At 40.8% G+C, this 25,639-nt stretch overlaps 1 protein-coding gene across 3 annotated transcripts in view; it reads right to left on the bottom strand.

Moving 5' to 3' along the window:
- Window positions 1-25,639, bottom strand: part of BRF1 (BRF1 general transcription factor IIIB subunit) — a 179,263-nt gene that overhangs the window by 104,833 nt on the left and 48,791 nt on the right. For all 3 annotated transcript variants that reach the window (XM_074583780.1, XM_074583779.1, XM_074583781.1), the window contains exon 4: window positions 1,493-1,524. In XM_074583780.1, the coding sequence (XP_074439881.1) occupies window positions 1,493-1,524 (32 nt within the window). The remainder of the gene's footprint in view (window positions 1-1,492; window positions 1,525-25,639) is intronic.

Raw genomic sequence — 25,639 nt, 5'->3', positions numbered from 1 at the left:
TAGATGAGTCTGAACAAGATAAGCATTTTGGAAAGATAATACCACTGCTACTACTAGCACCACCAACCTTTCTTTTCCTTTAGTGATATTCACATCCCAGTTTCAGGATGGGAGTGCTGTCCTTGAAAGAAAAAGGTATTTCAAAGTAATAGTACAGTCTATTAGATGGCTATCCTTTTCTTTCAAACTAATTGCTTTTCTTTTTTTATGCACATGACCTGTGAGCAAAGGCTGATCTAAAGCAGAACATTCCTGAAGTTGTCTGCCTCGGGTGGCCATAAATGTTTTGCCACCATCTTGAAAAGCTCTTTTATACATTCTTAATCAGGACTTTCTGGCTAGCTACAGTTAACAATAACGTTTAAGATTCCTGTTTGCTCAGATTCACCTTAAAGAAGCTATAAAGTAAAGCACATCAGAAGTCTTCACAGTTAAATATGTTAATACAGATCATGACACCTAATGCATTTTTCCTCTTTCCAGGGTTGATTATTTCCCTGCTACTAATCTATTTCTGGCTCTTCCCATCTCTTCGGTTACCCCTCTTTAACCTTTTGGTCCTCTCCTGCCCCATCTCGACACCTTTTCTGGCTGGAATGTACAGAGGGGAAAAGACAAATCATTCGATCTTTCTGTCTGTTCCCACTGACAATACAGCTCTTCTTTTACAGGTACAATACCTTTCTTGTTCTTCCTCACATTGTGTGACTGTTCTTCACATTACTGTGATCATTCTATTTCATAACAATCACCATGCAAAAATCACCCGTGTTTAAAAGGAAATAAACCTTCCATTCTACACATGCAGTATTTGGTTAGAAGTAATCAAGATAATTGAATGAGAGTTTAGGAAAGAGGAAAAAAGTTACTAATTTTAAGAATTAAAGATTCATGTGATGATTGCAATTCCAGCAGACTGCTTCAAGCAATAAATAGTCTTCAGAGGGATGCCATTTACCAAGACAGCTGGGAGGACAAAAATAGATGCAACTAACCTACTCACATTGTATGTAAAACAGTTGTAACATAGAGAATGAGGGTCAGACAGCATATGTCAGCAGAGCTTTCTATTTCCACATACAGAGCAAGTACATATTTCTCTCAAAATATATTTTATAAAACAGGTCTCTCTAGTGCACTAACCCATTTACACAGTATTACCTACCAAAAAAGTTATTTCTGTCTTCAACAACTGTTGTTTTAAAAATGTGTAACGTCTGACCCTGTGCCATTGCAGTGACTCTGAATCCTGATGAAAGGATCATGCTAACTCTTGATGTGTTATTTGCCGCATTAAAAGCAAAAATATTTGTTTGACATTTAATTTTACTGAACAATTACTCAGATTTACAAACCCAGTGATTTTCCAATTCAGAATTTTTAGAGAAAAATTAAAACATCCCAAACAGCCCATGCTGACAGCTCTTTACTTGCAATTAATCTTAAACTTTAACAATTCAACAAAAGTTTCAAATAAAAAAGGATACAATACCTGAAGAAGGTCACTGAGGTCAAGTAACATGTCTGTGAAGAAGTCAAGGAATATACATGCTTGTTGAACGTGACAGTGTTTCTTAATTTCATTAGCAACACCAAAAAAGGAAGAAATAAACCCAAGTTTAACTGTCAAAGAAACCAAATACGGACTAGGTACTTGGATGCACTACTTCTGCTAACATGCAGCATCCAGCTAACAGTTCAGCTCCCCAAAAAATCCCGCCAGCACCCGCTGCGTTTACTGTACGAGTTGTCTCTGTGGAGTGATGGTCTCAAAGAACACCTTGTGTGACTTAGAATACTCACCACATACTGCAGCCTACGAAAGCCCCAATGATAACAAAACCCAACAATAGCAGCAAGACAGAATACTCTTATTACATTCCATTTAAGAATATAAAGCATCATCAATCTCGTATGCCAGCTTCAGAGCACAGGATCCCAGAAAAACAGATGAAAGAGCAAGCTACAAAAACTGCAGTAAGCTTCTTTTGTCCTCTTCTATGAGGACCTGTCAAAGAAGTGGGAAGAGAAAGCGGCTTTGGCAACTCTCTTCTCTGACCAAGCAAATCAGCTGTCACCTTTGAGTTTTCACTCCCTCCATCATATCCCGTGCTGCTGCAAAAATATCAGGTCACCGTCTACTACTCATTATAGGCACACTTGGAACTCATAATAGCTAAGAGCAAGCCAAAACCACTGCAAGTTTCCATTGCATTTTACTGAAAGTAAGCATACTTATAAATACATTGTCCTAACAGTATCTAAAAAGAAGAAAACCAAGCCCCATTAAGCTTAAGGTGCAAAGGTAGCCTTCTCGCTGCTATCAAACTAACAAACACACGCTGGATCTCCTATCAGCTACTCAGGTGTGGCTCACATGTATTAAAAGGGTTCCGGTTTTACCATTAAAAGGAGCGTCAAAGTAAAGTGTGAGAGAAGGCGGGGGGGGGGAAGGAGAGAGAGGCAGGCAAAGACGACATGTACGCAGGGGTGTATGTGCGTTTATGTATGTAGCAATGTGTTAAGAAATCCAGTATTAAAGCAAAATACAGGGACGTCAGTATAGTTTGGTACATCGTGGTAACACAAGTATTAGCGTATGTTCTTCTTAAAGTATGCCAGACTAATATAGTACATGTTTCTCCTAAGCATTATCAGCCGTGGAAGGAGAGCAATTCAGATAACGTAATCAGTTCATACATAAACATTTTTATCCTTGAGCATTTGTATCCTTAGTTTGCATTTGAAACTGGATGAATTTAGTACTCCAAATTTGTTACAAAATTCAATACATTATGTTAATATTATTTGGTGACAGTTAATTTTAGCATTAAAAAAAACACAGCATAGTGGGATATTTAATTAGCTGAAAACTTAGTATGTCTCTGAAAAAAATCCAAAATCCATTATAGATAATATTATGCAAGACGTTCAAGTAACCTTAAATTTAAACACAGTAAGGATATTGCTAACAAAAACAATCCGTAAAATATAGAACTTGCAAATCTACACAGAGCAATACTGAATTCAATGCAAATTTTTGGGAAAAGAAGTGAGAAAGGAGAAAATGGAAAGACTTTAACAATGCAATTGCCAAGGAACCATAATAATCATCAGCTCATCAAACAGATCTAGAAAGAAATCACTACGCCAATTTTACGCTTGAGAAATATTCGAGGTCTGAAAATGTTCCTAGCTAGTTACTGACCTGAAGTGTCTGGTTATTCTATGCCCACCTTGAGATACCTTCACCACTGACATAACTTGTAACTCATACCTGATAGGTTTCGTCACAATTTAGGAAAAAACAACAACAAGAAAATCAAAACCAAACAAAAAACCCCAAGCAAACTAACAAACTAACAAAAAACCACCAGAAGAAAAGCAGCAGGTTATTGAGTGAGCAACTGAGTGGTCCCGGAGTCTGAATGCTGTTCCTGGAGACAGAGGAGGAGTCAGAAAGAGCGTCACTGCCAGACGCTAATTCGGATCTTAGGTGAGCCAGAGCGCTACTTTTCTCACCCAGGCATTTCAGTTACGGTCATGAAATCTGTGTTCTTCATTCTCCTCAAACTGTTAAAAACACTTTGGTGGAAGACATAAAGTTAATAACACATTACAAGTGCTCAGGCTTTATTACTGTAAGGAAAAAACGAACAAAACACACCACCACACCTTTTTGTCCAAGTAAGAAGAAACAGAGAGCACTTGCATGCATTTATAACGACACAAGATTAGAGCTAAGAAGCTGGAAAATTCGCTTGCAGGGTTCAGGCAACTCTGAAGCAATTTTGAGCTACTCTATAGATGCTTTAACATACAGTTGCTTTTCTCCTTAGAGAAGTTAGTTCAAGTGTCCACTGAAATTGTAAGCAAAGGTCACAGTAAAAATGTGGCATTTCTGGATTTCATTTAAGGTAGCCTCCAGCAGTCTCTCTCCCTGATGAGACGTGTAGCTGCTACAGTGAAGCCAAAGCAAGGGGAAACTTGAGTCATGCAGTAGCAATGGGTTGGCCTTTACTGTGAATATTGTGAGCACAATTATCAGCAGGAAGTAGTTGTAAAAACAGGCAGTTGTTTTCAAACTCCTTTTCAGAGTTGGAACAGTTCAGGAGAACGTACAACAACAGCTGAAACCAGCAGATAATACTTAATATGTATTCAAAAATTATACAATCATAAGATAAATGTTTTCTTTGAAGCCAAAAGAAAACAATGATAATTTTACATATGGAGACTGCTAGCACATGGAAAAGTTCTCAAAGGGATAGAAAGCTAATGATATTGTAGATATACACATACAAACATAACAGAACATAAACACAAGAGGCCTTAGGTTATAAATGCACACAATTTAAAAAAAAAAGTGAAAAGTAAAAAGCGTTAACAGTTTCAACTGCTTTTCCTTTGCTGTTCATTCTTCAAGCTAATTTTCACCAAGGTATGCAATTGACTGTCCATCACTAGAAACTTTTAAATCAAAATGAGATGCGTCTAAAGGCTTTACTTCAAAAGACTTCATTTAAGGGAATCCTTTGACGAACATGATGCAAGAGGTCAGACTGAGTGACTAGAACACTCCTTTGCTGCCTTTATAATCTAGTAATCTGTGGATAATGTGAGAGCACGATGAATCACAGCAATAATGATCTCATTCTCAGCACCAGAGGAAACAAAAGTTCATGATGAAATGAATAGTACCGGAAACCTAAAACCCAAAATACCAAAACAAGCATGCATTTGTCCTTCAGATAGACCTACATTTTACATATTCCAGCAATCCTGAAGTACTTATATGTAGCGAAATCCCCTTGGTTTTCCGTATTAACACTTCCCAGGAGGCAAACCTGCCATTTGCCAAAGTTATATACAGAGATGCAGGAATAAATTGTGGAAGATGCTTTTAAAATAACAACTACTATTTACAACACAGTAGTTGCCCCTCCTAAAAAAATTAATAAATTTTTAAATAAAATATTTATTTTAGTGTCTGACAATCTACAATAATCAGGAAACCTTCAAACAGATTATTTCGTGCTACTGTGTCAAAATTCTTCCACTACATAGCATGTCATATCTGGCAGATACAGGCACATATGAACAGCGCAGAAAGATAGAGTCTAGTATTTATTTTAGTTAGTTAGTTTTCATGAGTTACCCCCAGAACTACTTTTTTTTTTTTTTAAAAAAACTTATTTTCAGAAGTTTACTACAAGACCAGCCACACCACAGAAAGAGGATTAATGCCAAGGAATGGTGACTGCAAGCCACTCAGCAGAAATCTGACATCCGTAAGAGCCATGCTGTCCACTAATGAACCATTACCTTTTTTCAGTTGAAGCTAAAATGCTTTCTGTTTCTAACAAAAACTAAAGGCAGATCCATTAAATGTATAAAATATTTAAATATAATGCCCCTCTCTGTATTCAACAAGAGCAATTCAGCTGGCTGCAAACAAAAAAGTAAAGCTTAATAGGAAATCTGACTGAAAAAAAAAAAATTAAAACTTTTTTTTCTCAAGTCCTAAATGAAATGAAATATTTGCATTTTCAATGTTACAATTCTGTATAAGCTACATAAGAGATGGAAGCTTCCCAGAAGCACTTACAGTAGCAAACACAGGGAGGTAAGACAAAAGGGAGGGTGGACATATAGAATGGTTCGAGTTGGAAGGGACCATAAAGATCACCTAGTTCCAACCCCCCTGCCATGGGCAGGGACACCTCCCACTAGACCAGGCTGCTCAAAGCCCCATCCAGCCTGGCCTTGAACACTTCCAGGGATGGGGCATCCACAACTTCCCTGGGCAATCTGTTCCAGTGTCTCACCACCCTCACAGTAGAGAATTTCTTCCTAATATCTAATCTAAATCTCCCCTCTTCAAGTTTAAAACCATTACCCCTCATCCTATTGCTACACTCCCTGATAAAGAGTCCCTCCCCAGCTTTCCTGTAGGCCACCTTTAGGTACTGGAAGGCCACTATAAAGTCTCCCTGGTAGAACTGGAGTGATACCAGGGTGAAAAGCTAGTGACAGCATTTGGCTGGCCCTGAACCCTGTTTCCCACCTTTCAGTTCAACATCCAATTCACAAACTTCCCTTTCCAGATTTTCATACACCAAGTGATTTCTGATTATGACTTATCACAATTATATCTCTGCCGCTTTACAAACTTTCACCATTTAATTAGCAATTAATTAAAACTGACTGACAGCACTAATCGTTTAAGGTAAACATTTCTCTTCCCACTGACACTGAACTAAAACAATTAGAAAATAATAACCAAAACCAATTCTTTTGTAGAAAACTAATTTCTGATAACTCTAATAAAAGCTTTGCCTCGAGGCTGAAATCCTACAGAACCAGTTTCCAAAGTTTCTCAAGTTTGCAATTCTCTCTGTGCAAAGAGGTCCACAGAGCACACGCTGCATTTAACAAATCAAACTGGTAGTACAAATGCCATTTTCATAAAAGGCTAACTTTACTTATGTGTAGGTTAAATGCACGAGCAAAAAAAAAAAAAATAAAAAAATGAACTGCATTTTGGTCTGCGGGGTTTTTTTCCCTTCTTTGCACACAGCTGCATGTCTGTATTTCATAAAACTGTATTTTTCTATTCTGTATTCTAAAATCCCCAACTAAAGGACAAAACGCAGTGCCACACTCCTCCCCCCGGTAAATCAGGCTGTTTCTCTAGCAGTTCCCTTTCAGCACGTGCAAGGCCTCTACCTTCATAGATAAGACAAAGTTAACAGCACTAATTCAGCATCATACAACCACCTGGGTAGATTATTAAAAAAGGTAACAGGCATTTTGGGCTGCACTCAGCCTGCCTGATTTCATGGCGTTAACTCAAAGGGTCAGGAGTGTAGCTTTCTGGCTCACTCAAGTTCTGAGTTAGCCTGACACCAGTTCTCCCCTCCTGTATCTCCAGCGTCTGTAGACAAAATCTAGGGCAACTGGGCTGCCGACTGGCACCACAGCCGGCTAGACTGGATGGATCCAACGCCTGCGAGCTACATTAACCTTCAGACTCCCCAATGCACATTCAGTTCAGTCTTTACTAAATTAATGGTGTAGCTTTTCTTAATAATTGTCTTCAGAGTCATTCCCATTTAGAGGAACATTTTCAAAAGCACGCCAGGCCAGCTGAATATGCAGCGAGCGTTCAGCACTTTTGAAAACGCTGCCCTTGGAGAATACGGTCTTCAAAGGATTAGGGCTAGGCTGTATTCCTAGTGTTACTGACTTCACGTAAATAACCTGCTTTGTAGAATATTGCAAAGTATTTACACAGTCGCACGTAAATTTATAATGCAGTGCAACACAACCCAAAAAAGTAAAAAAAAAAAAATATTTCTTGTCCCAAAAATGCTTGTTCAGTCAACTCTCAATTATTCAAGATACCAGATGGATAAAATATGCAAAGAATATTTGTACTAAGCTACTGAAAGATAATCTAGTTAGTATATTAGCTTTCGGAAAAGAAAATTTAGGCACAGAATCAAAATGTAAATATTAATTTAAAAGAAAATTTAGGCACAGAATCAAAATGTAAATATTAATTTAAAAGTTTTGAGAGACATGAGGTTAATCTTCAACCTGGATGTGACCATGTATAAATAACAGTTGGCTATATTCAAACAACAAAAAGTCTCCAAACAAGAAAGAGAGACCCCGTAAGAGAGACCCCGTCCCCTGAACAGTAAATTGAACAAGCGGTGGTGAGGGAAAACAAGAGAGGTTGCTAGGAGAAGGAAGGTTTAAGGAAGAACTTAAAAGAAGACCGGGGCTGGCAGACAAGAATGGGAGAGAGGCACCAGGAAAGGAGCACAGCTCAGGCTGCAAGGGAAAAAGAAACAAGAGTAAATAGTAAAATCACTGCAGAAAACATCCTGTGTCTGAAAAGAGTTCAAACACATAATCAGGTATGAAATTGCACAGTCCAAAAATCTGCAAAGAATAACCATTTGATAATAAAGTGGGCGTAAAAGGCGGCAGCTGGGAAGGAGGACACCAATAGTAAAGATTTAAGTAAATGTAAAGGAGTTCAGTTCTCTCTCTTTTCCCCGTGGACAAAGTCTGTAAAGGTTATGACTCTTGTACCAACAGTGAAAGAAAAGTTTCACAAAACTCAGAGGGGCAGATTTGGAAGAACTATTCTGAGATGACAATCAGGTATTCAGCACAGCAGCAACACACACATTTGGAAACAGGAAGCAGCTAGCTGAGACAGAGAAGTGGCAGAAACTCGAAGGAGAGAAAAATCACTGCCTGCTCAGAGGTGGCTAAGGAAAACCAGCACCGCCATGAGCCGGACACTCTGCTTTTCAGAAAACTCCAAATGGAAGAGTTTGGAAAGATGCAAGAAAAGAAAAAAAGAAAAGAAAAACAACCACAAACACAAACAACAAACCCAAACCAGAATATTCTCTACCAGCCTGCTCCAAACTGACTTGATTCTGACCCATTACCACCCCCTTCCCTGGGCTGCTATTTGTGCAGCAACGTGGCAAACCAGCCTAGGGAACTGTCTGAAATAAATATTTTTTCTTTTTTTTTTTTTTTTATTTTGGCCTGTTTTCAGCTGGATTAACTCCCCAGTTCGCATGTAACTGCACAAACACCTGGGCTGATAGAAGGCAGGGGACGGACTGGGGGAGGGCTGAGCAGGCAAGGGCAAAGCAAGACGACTGACTTTCTGAAGCCATTACCAGCTCACACTGGCTTAAAGCATTCATCAGAATTAGAGCCTGAGACAATCTCTCAGTCACCCATCCCACCTTCTTAAATTTCCCTTTAAAGTAACACTGTTTGCAGAGTTCTCCCCGGCTTGCTCCAAAACACAAGGACCTACCTTATCTGAAAGGGAAACCTAAAAACAAATAAGGAGCAAAAGCCTGAAGACTAACTGCTTTATAGTAAACTGAAAATCTTACAAAACTGATAACATGTTCCTTGTTTTAAGTACATACACAGTTCCTGCGTGAAAATTCATCATAGTACTGCTCTGGTTTACCCACAGTAAACACCCAGCCATACTTTTCAAAAAGTAGCATTACAGTGCTCAATTAGACCAGAACAAAACCCAATTCTGTAGATACAGAATGTTTTACATTTTCCATGCTCGAAGCCCAGCGTTACATCTTTGCTTTCATGCCCATACTGAGTCTAATGCACTGGTATTAAGTGCTCCTTGGAGAATTATCTCAACAGACCTTTGCTGGGATGGGGGCGCAGCAGCTGCTGTAGCCAGCACTGGGACATGGCAGAAACTCAGACGCTGCTTTCCTGCCAGTTATCAGTGAACTTGATTTATCCATGCATAGGCATTATCTAATATTTCACACGTAAAACAGTGCCACTTATTTAGCAGCAAGTTTCTGACACATAAGCCTTTGTTTTTAAAAAACAGTATGGCTTCAAAAATAAATTAATTTCATCCCTGTCATTCTCAGGCTGCTGACTCCTTAATGGCCTTTGGCGGCAAGTCCAACAATCAGATGTGTTCAGTTTCCCATTCTCAAAGGCCTTTAAGAGAATCATATCAGCATGTGTCATGTAAGACAGTGACAGAATAAACCCTTCTGTATCAGATTCCTGCAGGCACATACCTGTAGAAACGTCTCTCGTTATTTTAACTGGATACTTGCTGCCATGCACCAAAGGGGGCCCTTGCGTTCAGAAAGCAGGCAGTACAGGAATACCTTTTCCCCTAACGGTTATTCCTGTTGATCAGAAGACCTCACCTCGGCAGAAGAAAGAGCTCTCTGCATTCCCACCCTCCCTTACACCTGCAGTACTCCATCGGAAAATTGCAGGATTAATGGCTTCATGGATGTGGCCAGCTCTCTCCTGGGGCAGGGACTGAGCAACACTTTCACAAATGCTACCAAGCTGTTAATTACTAGTTAATTACTAGTCTTGTAGTAATCAAAGCAAGTTTGATTAAAGACATTAGAGTAACTCACGACAACTTCCCCAATCGCCTGCCTTTGTTACAGAACTTAAACGCAGCATGGAACTGAAAACTGGGCGCTTAGGACTAGATTATCAGCAGTGCTTGGAAGTCAGGACAACACACCACCTACACACGGACGGAACTCCTCAAAGCAGTCTGGTTTAGTAGTTGTCAATAAAATAAATAGGAAAACATGGAGCTAAGCTGATGCGCCACATTGATGGGACAAGAAATCCTCAAACCATGCTTTCACTTTAAGAAATGCCTACACTAAATATAAAAAAGGATTTCTACACATTCACTGTAGCAGAAACTTACATAAGTCATAAGAGCAGAGAGATACACAGAATTTGATTTTTATTACACAGATACACATTTTTGAAACTGGGATTGCATTATAGTTCATAAACAGCAGCTTATCCCAAATGAGTTACTAATAAAGCATTTTACCAAATATAGAATAATGCATCTTGCACAGGCTATCCTTTAGAGTACCACCACAAGAGTCTTCAAGGGCAGTTTATTTAGCAGTATAGGAGTAGAAAACGCACATTACCTCCTTGGACAGTTATCCAGGTATCCTGGGATATGGTAACATACAGAAGCAACTGAGTTAGCATGCTTGAATTTACCAACCTGGGGACAAGATGCAATATGCAACCATGTCTTTCACTTCTATTTCACAGCAATGCACAAAGGAGAGATTACCTTAAACTGTCACCAGCAGGGTGAGAAGATACCTTTACTTCCTGACAACCCAACTGAACAGAGCTTAAGAAGAACTAAAAAAAAAAAAAAAACAAAACCAAACCAAAACAAAAAACTGCAATAGCTTTTCTAACTTTAAAAACATTAAAAAAAAATTTTATATACCTTTCAGGACTAGAGACAAGTGATGCATCATATTTTGAAATTGATCCAATTCTCAACATGACACGTTGCCCTTCAAGGACATAATATACCAGATTTTAAATTTAAAACAAATTTATGTCTTGAAAAGTTGCCCCTAGAAAAAGATTAAATTTGGTCCTTGAACAAGTATAATACAGCAGGTGGAGGGAGGAGTTTACGTGGCATAGAAGAAAGACAACGTATCTGAGATTTTAAAAGTAGCTAACTTTTCAGAGAGTTCAATAACGAGAATAAATCTTTGAGATGATCTATTGAGCAGGGAAAATACAGTCACAGGCATTTGATACACTTGGTATTTTCATAGAATCATAGAATTGGAAGGGACCTCTGGAGATCATCTAGTCCAACCCCCCTGCCAGAGCAGGGTCACCCACAGCAGGTTGCACAGGAACGCGTCCAGGTGGGTTTTGAATGTCTCCAGAGATGGAGACTCCACCACCTCTCTGGGCAGCCTGTTCCAGTGCTCTGCCACCCTCAAAGGAAAGAAGTTCCTCCTCATGTTGAGATGGAACTTCCTATGCTCAAGTTTGTGCCCGTTACCTCTTGTCCTGCCGCTGGGCACCACTGAAAAGAGCCTGGCCCCATCCTCCTGACACCCACCCTTTAAGTATTTAAAAGTATTGATAAGATCCCCCCTCAGCTGTCTTTTTTCCAGACTGATGAGACCAAATCCCTCAGTCTTTCTTCATAAGAGAGGTGTTCCAGTCCCCTAATCATCTTGGTAGCCCTTTGTGCACCCTCTCCAGCAGTTCCCTGTCCTTCTTGAACTGGGGAGCCCAGAACTGGACACAGTACTCCAGATGCGGCCTCACCAGGGCAGAGTAGAGGGGGAGGATGACCTCCCTTGATCTCTACTTGCCACACTCTTCTTGATGCACCCCAGGATGCCACTGGCCTTTTTGGCCACAAGGGCACATTGCTGGCTCATGGTCATCCTGATGTCCACCAGGACTCCCAGGTCTCTTTCCACAGAGCTGCTCTCCAGCAGGTCAGCCCCCAACCTGTACTGGTGCATGGGGTTATTCCTCCCCAGGTGCAGCACCCTACACTTGCCCTTGTTGAATTTCATAAGGTTCCTCTCTGCCCAAATCTCCAACCTGTCCAGGTCTCTCTGTATGGCAGCACAGCCTTCCGGTGTGTCAGCCACCCGCCCCAGCTTTGTGTCATCAGCCGACTGCCCCTTGGTGAATCCATGTTGAGTACTTCTGATAGCTTTCTTTTCCTCCACATGCCTTGAGATGACGCCCAGAACAAGCTGTTCCATCATCTTTCCAGGGATGGAGGTGAGGCTGACCAGCCTGTAGTTCCCCGGCTCCTCCTTCTTGGCTTTTTTGAAGACTGGAGTGACATTGGCTTTCCTCCAGTCCTTGGGCACCTCGCCTGTTCTCCAGGACCTCTCAAAGACAATGGAAAATGGCCCAGCAATGACTTCCGCCAGCTCCCTCAGCACTCTCGGGTGCATCCCATCGGGGCCCATGGACTTGTGAATATCTAATTGATCCCTCACTCGATCCTCCTTAACCCAGGGGAAGTCATCGTCTTTCCCCGTTACCTTCCCCGAAGCCTGGGACTCCTGAGGGCTGGGCCAAGCAGTAAAGACCGAAGCAAAGAAGGCATTCAGTAAGTCCGCCTTCTCCGCATCCTCCGTCACCATGGCTCCTGTCTCATTCAACAGTGGGCCCACAACTTCTCTGGTCTTCCTTTTGCTTCCAATATACTTGTAGAAGCCCTTCCTGTTGAGCTTGACATCCCTAGCCAGGTTTAATTCCAAGGCAGCCTTGGCTTTCCTTGTTTCATCCCTGCACGCTATGGCGGCATTCTTGTAATCCTCCCAAGGGGCCAGTCCCTTCTTCCACTTACTGTAAACTTCCTTCTTCCACTTGAGCTTTTTCAGAAGCTCCCTGCTCAACCATGCAGGTCTCCTGCGTCCCTTGGCCAATTTCTTTCTCTTAGGGATGCACCGATCCTGAGCTTGGAGGAAGTGGTCTTTGAATACCAACCAGCTTTCTTGAGCCCCTTTGCCTTTCAGAGCCCTAGCCCACGGGATCTCTCCAAGCAGTTTCTTGAAGAGGTCAAAGTTAGCCCTCCTGAAATCCAAGGTTGTAATTTTACTTCTTGTTGTTTTGTGCATAGTACTCATGATCCTGAACTCTATCATTTCATGATCACTACAACCTAGGGTGCCCCCAACCTTAATGTCCTCCACCAGTCCCTCTGTGTTTGTCAGTACCAGGTCCAGGAGTGCTCCTCTCCTCGTTGGCTCCTTTACCACCTGTGTCAAAAAGTTACCATCAATGCACTGGAGGAGCCTCCTGGACTTTATCTACACGGAAGGGTGGGAAATACTTTATCTCCTTTATTTTATCTACACAAAAGGGTGGGAAATAAAAACTTTTCTTTTGGAATCAATTTTTCCTAAGAAGTTGAAAAGCACAGAGCCCAGAGGGACTCTAGGCTGTGCCTCAGGACACTGGGTTTCTGTTTCCATTTTTGCCACTGCCCCACAACAAACACTTCACCTTTCTTCATCATGTTTTTATAATGAAGACAACAGTTTTCTCTTCCTTGGTTAAATGCTCTGAAATCTTCTGATTATCTTACTATCGTAATACACACATTTTGGCTCTGGGGTCCCCAAGTCTCTCCCAAAGAGTCAGAGAAACAAGCTTTAAAGAAGCATTGTCGCTATAACCTCCCAGTAGGTAACTAATATGGTCAACAGTTATTTTTCAGACCATCTCCCTGCCTTTGAAAGACCCATGCTACATCCTGTCTTAATTCAACATCTTAACTTGTGAGTTTATGATATGCAAACCAACATAGAGATTTGTCCCCCTGTCCAAAACACACAAAAAAAGGGCTCAAGAGTTAAGTGACATCCTGAGCTCCTCGTAATAAAGAGATGCAATGCGTATCACAGATTCAGTCCCTCCTTTCAAGTATGCCAGTCCTAATTTTCATGCCTCTATTATCCAAAACACATCGCTAAGAATCTCCTACAATAACTTTAAAATACTTTATTCAATTTAATATTTAATTTGGTTTTGCAACAATTTGCTCTAAAAATCACTTCATAAACACACAGATCAATTCTCAGTGTTAAAAAAGATAAAGCAAGCGTCAGCTCCTTGTTTACTGGTTACTCATCTTTATGAGGGGAACCTTAAGGAGCAAAAGGAAAACCCTTTATTAGGGCAAGGCGTGGGGTGGGGGGGGGAGAGGAGGGTAGGAAGCAGCCAGAATATCCTACTGAAAACTCAGAGGCCTTCAGTAAGCAATCCGTTGCAATTCTCCGCTTGTTGTGGTTACCACAATTCTGTTGGCATTACTGTCAGTATTTACTACCCTTCAGTAGGAACTCCCAAAGCATCAGAAGACAATGTTGCACAGCATCAATTAGTGAACACACTGAAGTTAATTTACTTGCAAATGGATTTCTCGCATTCTTAAAAGTTAACAACCTTCAATAAAGGGTTTTAATCAAGATGGAAAATGAGGAATATTTTCCTGAAGTGTCATTTTAAACTTTTATCCCTGCATTATCTTCTTTTGAATGCTGTAGCAACGGCAAGCACTTATCTCATGTCTCTTACAGCACAGAGACTGCTCTTTCATTATCAGTTTTTAAGAACTTGCAAACTTATCTCAGCTGCTGGAATTCTTCATGAGAAGAAAAAAAAAAAAAAAGAAAATCAGCAGTGATGTACATATCATCTGCCTCTGGGAAAATAAAAATTGCCAGTGATATGCTGGGAAAGATCTCTTTAGACTCCTTTCACAGTCTTGCAGCAGTTTTATTGTAACCAAGCAGTGTAATTTCAAATAACATTCTACAGCATGCTGACGGCAAGCTCCTAAAATACAGCTCTGCTCTGAACAACAACCGAGAATGCTATTGTGGGTCTCGTGTTTACAGCTGCTCACTGATTGTGTCATATTTGCAAAGCTTTCAAGAAAAAAGATAACTTTTTTCCCCCCACTGCTGAGACTTACAAATTCAGCCTAGGATTTTGGTAAGAAGCTTAATACAACACCAGAGTTAGTGAGCCTGCAGAACTTGATCCTCGTCACAATTTTAGCTAAAAATTTCAAGTGTTTTAGCCAATATACTTGGAAAAGTATATTCCAAGGTCTTAGCAAAATCAAATGGGAGAGTAAATATGCAGAACAGAACTCCCAGATTCTAAGAGGTAGCATACTACTGTATGAGGTATAGATGCACATGGGACATAAACGTATCCACATCATGCTACTGCCATGATGAGCAAGTCATATTGCTTTCCCATCTGTGCCTCAGTTTTTCCAAGCAGAAGATGGGGGTTGTAACACTAACCTTTACCATAAAATGTTATAATTCTACACCACCATCACCAGGACCCTCAGCTATGAGGGAGCAAACTGGAGTTACAGTCCTGCTGCCAGAAATGTTTACATATTAGGTCATTATAATCATATATAATAAATACATTTGTAAAAAAAAAAAAAACAACAAACCAAAACACAAAGAAACACACAAAAATAACCTGAGAGAAGGAAACTGAACCAGGTATACACCCTCTGGTCGTTCACCTAGAAAAGCTTCTCCTTGTTTGCTCTTCTCCTGGCCCCACAATTCTTGTGTTTCAAATTGCACAGCAATACCAGCTTCAAAAGGAGAACAGGCAGGGCTTGGCCCTGACTACCCTCTTGGTTTTTAACTCCCCTTAAGAAAGCAAATCCGTGTTTTCTGTGAGTCAGGAAGGGGATTTAGTCACCAGCTCTAAATAAATAAATGAAAAAGAATCAAAGAGCACCCCTTCTTGTGTTGCCCATCAGAAGACATACGGCTCTGGACTCTGAGCAAAGAGAAATCCTCCATACAAAGCACTCGCCAAACAAACTGCTGAGTGAAAAGACAGTTCAGGTGCACCCCCGAGCAAAGTGTCACCTACCCATCAGTTTTACATGGCACCCTAACCAACCCAGGCTCATCGGAAACTGGCACTGCGGTGGATGCTGCTCACCTTGACTTCAGCAAAGCTGAAGACGTGGTCTGCAATGGTGTTCTTAAAGCCAAATTGTTGAGACATCATGGTTTGCTAGCTGGCCTAGAAGGTAAGCACAAAATTGGTCGCATTGCCAAGTTTGAAGGGCTGTGATTAATAGTACAAAGTCCAACTAGCAGACAGGTACTACAGGGATCCCTTGGGGGAAACGCTGTCTCAATTAGCAATGAGACAGGAAGGCAGAAGGCACCCTAGGCAAGCATGCAGATGACACCAAGCTGAGGGAGCAGTCAATACATCAGAAAGTGGAGCTGCGATTCAGAGGGATCTTAGCAAGTTGGAGAACCAGGCTGACAGGAGCTGCATCTGTCTTTGAACTTCTTGAAAAGTCTCACACCTAAGACAGAATAACCCCTTGCTACAGCACAGGCTGGGACTGATCAGCTAAGGAACAGTTTGCACAGAAGGAGCTGAAGGTCAGCAGCATGCTCTTGCATCAAGAAAGACCAAACACATACTGGTATTCACAAAAGTGCAGCCAGCCAGTTGAGGGAAGTGGTCATTCCCCTCTATTCAGTGCCTATGAGGCACGTTCAAGTCTAGGTTCTTAAATACAAACTTCAGTACCCTAGAATGACTACATTGGAGAGCCACTGAGATGGTTGAGGAGCTGGCACACGTGAAGAAAAGCTGAGAGAGCTGGACTTGTTCAGCCCTGAGAAGCGAAGGCTTTAGGGGAGATCTAATGCTGTCTTAACTACCTAGTGAGAGGGGTGTAGAGAATACGGAGCCAAGTTCTTCTCAGACACACACAGAGAGAATGAAAGACAACAGATGCAAGTTGTAGCAAGAGGAAATCTGGTTAGATATTAGGAAAAAAAAAATCTTTGCCATGGAGGTAGTAAAACACTGCAATAGGGTGCCCAGAGAGAATATGGCATGTCAACTGCTAGACTTAACCAACACTCAACCAGGGCAGGGCTTCAGCAACCTACTGAGGATGTGAGCAGGGAACTGGAGAGATGACCTCCAGAGGCCACTTCCAATCTCTACAATCCTACATAGGACACAGGCTTTCTGGATTGTCTCCTCTGTATTTCGTCATCTTCAGATATATTGTCTACATAAATGTTTCCCTGTATGTGCCACACCTTCTCTGACTGGTGGAAAACGTTCTCTATTCTCTTTCCTCCCATCCTACAACCTGTCAATAGGAAGGACTGTTGTGATGAAACACTTCAGTCAAGCTACCTTTTTTTGCAGCTTTTTTTTTTTTTTTATGCTGTCCTCCTGTTCTGGATACTACCTCTTAGCCAACATTCTTGTCTCCTGATTGTGCTCCCAACTTCTCCAGTTGCAACAGGAGGAAAGTGACCAGTTTACAGTTCTGCTGGGAGGGCTGCCAACATTATCAGCAAAAACCAAGGACTGGAGCATTCTCTTGTTTCATCACTGAACAACTATGAGAAAACAGCTGAGACACTGAAGCCACCAGCTCAAAGACTGAGGAATGAGTACAGTAGCAACCACTACTTGTGTTGCTATCCTCCGCCACAGTTAACAGCTTAGAGTCTAGGTAGAAGATAATAAATATTAAACTGAATGTTGACAAAAATATTTTTCAACTGAAAAAAACTATAATCTGAATATGTGCTGGAAATAATTATTGGCAATGAACTGGGTCCTCCAGATGTGACAAAAATGCAGTGATTTGGGAGTCCCTCAGAGACAGCAGCACAGATACAGTCCATCTGTTGCATTCTCCAGAAGACTGATCCTTTAAGGACCAGAAATTTTCATATAGAAAAGAAAATTCAACTTAAATTCTGTAGAAGTTAACAGCACTCATGTGGGAAAACCAAACTTTCAACTCCAGATAAGCACAGAATAGAGCGTTCTCTGATTTCAGGTATCAACTGAGACACGGCAGCTGAAACCTCCGGATGTTTCTTTAAAAGAAGACTTCTTCAGTCATAACTTACAATTATTTCACATTTCTTTCCTCATTTCACTGGAGATCAAGGATAGACCACTGGTGATTTCAATGGCAAATTTCAAAAGAAATATTCTTAATTCAGACAGCCCAGCTATTTTGCCCAACAGGAAAAGTCACAGAAAAGCATCTATAATCTCACAGCCTTTGGAGCTAAATAGGCAGAGCTTCATCATTCTGAAGCCATGGCTTCGGAGAGGACGTGGGGAGAAGTGTACTTTTGATGCAAGTTACCTAGAAGGCAACAAAATCCTCGCAAAGCAAGGACACAGCGCTGCTTTCTCAGGAAGTGGCAAGTTCAGGTAACCTCTCAAATTTTCTGCAGTCTAACTTGAAACACCAGCTCTTTGTTTGTCCTAGAATTGTGCCACGAATTGCAGTACCTGAAACGACAATAACAACTTTGTTTCCCCTTGGAAGCTGCAAGGCCAAAGGGCTCTCTGCAAGCACAATAAAAAGTTAAAAGGACCAATTATAGAAGGAAAAATACTGTAGAACAGATAAGGTAAGAAATTATCCTGAAAATAAGACAGGGGCAATGTTTGGACTTCTAGTTTTTATGTAATAAAGACTTTCACATTTCAGTTAGTACATGTCATGTTGCTAAACATGTGTTTTCACTCTTTGTATTAAAAAGATTATAGCATATTATAACTTAGACGCAACTTTTTGTCCGTGCTAAAAGGATTTTTTTTTCAGTCTCTAAATTTCCCCTCTTTCAAAATTTGCTTTCCATCATAATTAGTTCATACATGATATCATAAAATATATATTGTTCACCATTCCTCTCTGCTTACCAATACAAAAGGAATCTGAAGAGCACTCGGATTTCTACTCCCTGTTGAGGCATAAGCTAAGGCTTTATTTTTGGCAGACAAGCTGCTCCTTCATTGAAGAAGCAGTTATATATCTCCATTTAAAAATACTGATTAGCAAATCTCATAGCAGTTTACCAACACATGCAGTCAAAACATCACTGAAACTACTGTATTTCTCCCAAACTGGAAGGATGTTGAAAATTTAAATGATTCATTTACAGCTGATCTAAAGATGAGAGCTCCACAATTTATGTTTTATTGTCAAATGTTTAAAGGATTAAATCTAAATAAAATACAAAATGTACAAGCTTCAAAGCACACGTTATCTTCAACATCTTATTTCCAATTAGCAAGTCAAAATAAAGAAGGCATGGAGAACATTTGGCTTCAAAAGCAAAGCTCTGGAAGAAATCAAGATTTTAGTTGTTTTGGGTCTCATTTAAGGCTGCTATTTTCCCAAACTGCTGAAACTGGATAAGATGGAAAGATTATTCTCTCTCTCAAAGGAGGGAAAATAGCAGACATACCACCATGTGACTGAGTATTACATCATCCATATTTACAACAATACTGAGCCAGTCTGGCAGTTAAACTTAAAAGACACTTTCTTTTGCCTTCGAGGAAGGACATGGGCTTGCCATAAAGGCAGGCTAACAGTGAAAAGGTTAGAAGAGGCCCAGCTCACAATTTTACTTGGCATGAGATTACAAAATGCTAAAAATCTTTCATTGAGAAGCATTTCCAGTATGAAGTTTGCAGATGAAGACTATGTCATGCAAACAAAATCTTACTGACAAACATCTGAAGAAATAAGACAGCTCTTGAGAAGTACTTTTACCCATTTTTAAAAGGCTTATACGTTATTAGGATGTAAGAAATCATTATTAAGACCACTTTCAAGATATGAGAACAGGACAGGTATAAGAATGAATCCTGTTTTTCCAAAAAAATTTGAAAGGTAATACTGTTTCTCTGATATACCTTCACTGTGTTCTTATAACATCAAAAAGTGCAAGATAAAAAAAAGCTGCCTAAGACTTAAGAATATGATGAAAGTGTACACAGTTTTAGAATACCTCAAGCTAAAGTAATATTTGCAGATAGCAAGCCAGAACTGCTTATAGGTCTCAACGCACTGGCTTTTATTCATCCTATTTTGCATTACTGATCTTAATTAAACTATTTAATAATATGAATTTGTCTTCTAAGGCATCATTCTTACTGCATTAAAATGCAAATACACAATCTTCAAAATGATTTTAATGAAGGAGAGCATTTAATTTTCTAATTGACTTAAAATGCAGAAAACATTAGTGATGGCTACAATCAGGAATATTTTTCAGTGACCGGATCAAAAACATTAACAATAACTGATCATATTTGCTACCAGGATTTAATTAAACAAAGCATCAGGTAACACTTTTTTGTTCTTTCTCTTTTTTTTTTTTTTTTCTATTCTTAAGGGGGAATGGGTGAGCAGGGAAGGAAGGGGAAGCGTCTCCTCCACATCCCACACCACATCCAGCATATCCTCTGACAAAAGCAAAAATGTGCTACACAATGACCGGCTGTACCACACTGGTTTTTGTTTAGCTGCTGTTCGCAACATATTAACTCCCATCAGGTCACACCACCGCCCAGTTATAATGCTGGTTTTGCTGACATAAGCACCAAAATTCAGATGCAGAGATAAACTTCTGAATTCAGCAGAGCGCCAACCTAATAATTTCCTCTTTTAAACAAGCTTTAAGAAGATTGTTAAATATTTATTTTCACAAGCATGCAGAGATCACTGAAGGTCAAAGACATCAGAGGTGTGATCCCCTTCCTTATCGTCCCTCCTTTGTATTTATTTCACTGGAAGGAGGCCTCTCTGCCACAACATTTCCCTCCCCTCATCCATCAACCAGAACTCCTCCTGCCTGCGTTCCCCTCGTTAGTTCCCATGTCTCTGCCACCATGTTTCAAAGCATCACCCCCTCTCAGTGCTGCTGGTAAGTGAGAGCTGCCCCTCATATTGCTACCCCAGTATTACTGATGCCTTCATAGCTCTCCTGTTCCCTCCTCCTGTTTCTTCCCTTGTTTCACCTTTACCACGAGAAGGTCTCATCAGTTCAGGAACCCCAAACTGGAAATTAATTACCAGGAGGACAGACCATGCAATGAATTGTATTAATTATTATTTTTATGCACGCAATAACAGACTACTATTACATGCATTAAAAATCTGGCTCAGATGCTTCTGCTTTAAGTATTTTTGTGTTACACAAGGCCTGACATGGTAACAGAGCACAGAACTGCTAAACAATAAACACTTCTTCTACCTGCCTATAATGGAATTGAAACCCACAGCAACAAAGGCTTCAGTAGACCTAATCCAGAAGCCTACGGAGTAAAGCCTGTCCTTTTCTTTGACACAGAGACCGTGATGACTGATTTTTGTCCCAGCACAGAAAAGTATGATGGGCAAGGGGTCTCCAAAACTAAAACAATCTAGGTGCAAATGCTCTATTGAGTGCAAACCCCATGGTTTTCAGCAGTCGTATCCATCGACATGCTTTGAGAGAGAACTGCCTAGAGAGACTCGAAACACTGCTCTGTAAAGCAAAAGGTATTTCTGCAGTCAAATTTCAGAAGAGGATTATTTTGACCTTTACTGTTCAAAATTTCCCTTAAATGAGGAAAACAAACAACAAAGCTATCAAACCAGCCAAAATCTCTAATCTTGATAGGCCATCCTGTGACCCTGTCCCCCTCTCTATCTCTGCAAATGCTTTGTTTAATGCTGCATTATGGAAAAGTTGACAATTTGAGCCACCTGCTGGGTACCAACAAACTGAGGGAAAAAGGTTGGTCAGTCCACTGCACAAAAGCTGGTGAGAATTTTGTCAGCGAATTCGATGTGGAAGGATCAGGCCTCCCCTTGCCAGCACCAGAGGTCAAATACTATTTTATCCTGAGTTAGTAACAAGTTAACAGAAAAGCAGATTTTCAGAGAGTGTGCAATATTCAAACAAAACATCAGCCTGAACACACACGCGCAAAATTACAGTCCTCCTGCTTCTTTTGGATGATATATTTAGAAATCCTATTAGCTGGAGAGATCAACATTCTTATCTGAATTTCCAGGATGCTGTAACATGCAAAATTAGAGCAGCTCTTTTAAGTGGGTCAATTATCACTACTGCACTTACAGCAGTTTTCCCCCTCCCTGCCTGCAGCATCCATAATGGGCATTTAGCACAAGGATTTAAACAGTAAGATATTGAGTTGACACACACCATAATGTAGAGTTCCCTTCCCCTTTTATATTTTCAAAATCTTAAAGGAACAAAGAAAATAACCCACATACAGAATCCCCACATTAAAATTGCAGTCTCCCTGCAAAAAGCTTCAATGACTTTCATCAGCAGGGCACCCTGCAGGATAATGTTAGCCATCAGTCACACTCACTATTTTCCTGCCACATCTGAGTCATGCACAAATAAGGTCTATGGCTTTTCCTCCTCAAGGCGGGGGACAAGATGAAATCCTAAGGGCCACTAACCATCTCCCCAGCCCTGTCCCCCAGGTGCAGGGCCATACAACCAGTTTGAAAGGCTTCAGGTTATTTTCTTCTCAAGAAGGAATTCCCTTTAAAAGACGCCGCAAATCACCAGATACAAGTGGAACAATTCGAGTACCCAGCATCACTGCAGATACTACTACAAAGACATCCACAGGGACTGACAGACATGACACAGGACCTAGGGAAGCACAGGATCTTCTGCAATACAGCTGGAGGCAAGGTGAGATACCTGAGAGTGACACAGCCCGGACTCCTCCTGCCTCGCTGCCCCACTGCCGCCGTCCCCAAGCACAGGGCAGCTGCCAGGAGCAGCCTTTGCAGTAAGGGGATGCAGCAGGGAAGAGAACAGAACCACACAATGGAGCATACAATGGCAATGGGCACATGCAGAGGAAAATTTTACTCTCCCACCAACAGGAAACATGAAGCGCCTCATCCTCTCAGCAACATACTTGCTTTATACATATCTCTCAATACAGCAAAAAAGCATAAGGCAGTACTGCGAGTGAAAAATCATATGATTCTCCTTCACTCCATGGAAAAGGAGACTGGTTATGCTGGCTTCTGGTCATGAGCACTGCTGTTGCAATTCAGCAGTCCCAACCCTGGCTGGAGGAGAGGGTGACAGGGAGAAATTAAGATGCAGAAATTAAATTTCTATTAATGCCCCTGGCTGCCCTCTTCCCTATATCTCCAGCATTTTCTCCTGCGGTACCAAACAGGAGTGGTCACACAAGCCAAGCGTTACCAAACACATGAACTATTTGGAAACACATGCAAATAACATGGGGCAACAATAGCTGCACCCTATTTAAAGCGGCAATTTTTCATTAATAGATTGAAACTCTCCCAGCTAAAATCCATCAACTCAAAAGCATACCAATTTGAAAACTTAATTTTGAAATGAAGTGGATGAGACTTTTCCAAGACTTCAAGTCCAAGCATATGCTTCATTAGGAAGCATTTCTTCACCAAGAGTGTGGTCTAACACTGGAACAGGCTTCCTAGAGCGGTGGTCGATGTCCCAAGCCTGTCAGTGTTTAAGAGGCATTTAGACAATGCCCTTAATAACATGCTTTAACTTGTGGTCAGCCCTGAAGTGGCCAGGCAGTTGGACTAGATCATTGTTGTAGGTCCCTTCCAATTTAAAATATTCTATTCTATTCAACTTTCTACGAAGTAAGACCTTGGTGTCCTTTACCACCCACCCAAACCTAGTGAAATGGAAGAAAGTAATTTGCTTTTGTAAATATTATATGTATTTTTAACTGTGCAATTTAAAATCCATTTTTAAGCTCTTATGTCCTTGTCACACTCAACGCTTGAGCAAAACATATTATGATTGCAACTGTGTTTAATCAAAAGTAAAAGGTCAGTTAAAGAAAGTCCTTATCCAAAGAGAAATAGAAACTGGTTTTATTAACCTCCCTAACTACAGATATAAAATTTTGTTGATTAAAGCCTAATTTCAAAAGTTAACTTTTTAATTGGGAACACTAGGGCCTGCTGGCTCCAGAAGTTTTAGTAGAGGTCAAAAGATTGCTGGAGATCTAATTTTTCATTTCTAAGAAAAAAGGAAGTCTTGCCCTTTTCCTTGCAAAGATAGACCTTGAAGTGTTGGTAGAGAAACAAAGAATGTATCCATCAAAGGCTCTCATGGTGAGGTTATACAAAGCTTCCCAAGACAGTATGGAAGCCAACGGAGCCTGCTAATGCTCAAAAGGAAATTAGCTGAACTTCTCTTGCAAAGAGCAACAAGGCAGAAAGGCTCAGTAGCTGATGCCTAATCTAGGATTAAAGACACCAATTCCTTACTCCATCACAGATTTTCTGGGTAACTTTGAATGTGTCACTTAGCCTCAGTTCTGCACCTGGAAATGAAGATAAATACTCCCAACTTCCCTTACTGTGACATGAAAATAAACACATTAAGCCAGGAACCATTCAAATAGCTTGGCAATAAAGTACAAGTACTGCAAACAAATAGGAAATAACAAAGTACTGCCCCATTCAGTGAGGAGATGCCCATTTTTTTTTTTCCAAATCCTTCTTGCCTGCTGGGATCCTGCAATGCCTTTGTGATCTTCCCTCAAACAAAAGGGAGGTTCACGGGGCAAAGGAAGCAGGAGAGGAAAACCGCCTTATGCTTTCCCACCCAGTGCAAGTTTACACATAAAAGACACCAAGGCACCAAACTTTCTCCTGTCAGCCTTCTGCTCCTAATGCTCAAATTCAAGAGATTATTTTTCTTGGACATTTAGCGTAAAGGTTCTTCTGCAAACAACTCAGAAGAGATGCCGCACTTGGCTGCATTGGACTGACCCCAAGAGGAGCCTATTGTTTTCCTCACAAAGCTGCTGCAGACCACCGAAATAACTTGGGCAACCTCAATCTCAGGAGGCTGCCCCAGCCCCAGGCGGTGGGAAGGGCTCAACGAGCGCCCTGGCATCAAGGCTGAACAGCTTTACTGGAGGGGGGAAAAACCTGCCCTGAATTTACCTCCAGAGGCAGGCAGGCAGGCAGACGGATATTTACACAAGATAGCTGGTGAGGAAACTTTGTGAGGAGTCTTCTCATGTGGAAAAGGTTTTATTTACTGTGCTCTAACAAGACAGGATTTGGTTTACAACTAAGGGTGCATTTTCCAGAGAACTTCAAAGGAAAAGAATAAATAAATAAAATAAAGGTGGGGGGGGGGGGATAAAAGACATTTACCATGTAAAATGTTGCTGTAAAAAAACCCAGGTGGTAGCGTTGGAAAATATTACAAACAAAATAGTGGACATTTGTACTGTTTTTTCTAACAGTTGTGTACAGTAAAAAGGATTACAAACAGAATGAAATGTTCCTTGATTAAAACAAACTGATATCCCACCTGGAAAATCCTGGCCAGGCTCTCATTGCTCCCGAGTGACCCCAGAGCAGCCATGGGTTACAGCCGAGACTGTAAGTCACTCAGACACCCTGCCCGGCTCTTCCCAAGTTCTCTCCCTCAGGAACTGCAGGACCAGCTAAAAAGCCCTTTGTTTCCATTCAGACATATGTAGGGGTGGGGGGGGAAAGCTGTTCAAAACATTAAAGAGAAACAACTGAGGACTGTTACTATTCCAAGAAACAAATTAAGAGCCAGAGTCTGAAACGCCTGGAGCACTGGTAGAGCCAGCTGAAGTCAGATGTCACTGGAAACGCTCAGCCTCGCTCAGCCCCTGGGAGGGGTCAACTGGTTCCATCAAACCTGAGGGTTAAAAAAAAAAAATCACTATCTCCTTCATCTGTATTTTTCGCATTATACCTTTACTTCTGACACTGAGAATATAGACATATTTATAAAGGGAATAATAAATTAATGTTTTTATAGGTAGCTCATCAGGAGGATAAAAGACCTCCCAAATTCAGCAAATA

This window comes from Larus michahellis, chromosome 4 (genome assembly GCF_964199755.1).
Source record: "Larus michahellis chromosome 4, bLarMic1.1, whole genome shotgun sequence".
In the NCBI taxonomy this organism is placed as follows: Eukaryota; Metazoa; Chordata; class Aves; order Charadriiformes; family Laridae; genus Larus; species Larus michahellis.
Note: the sequence above shows the minus strand (reverse complement) of the source record. Positions and strands in the feature narration are given on the sequence as shown.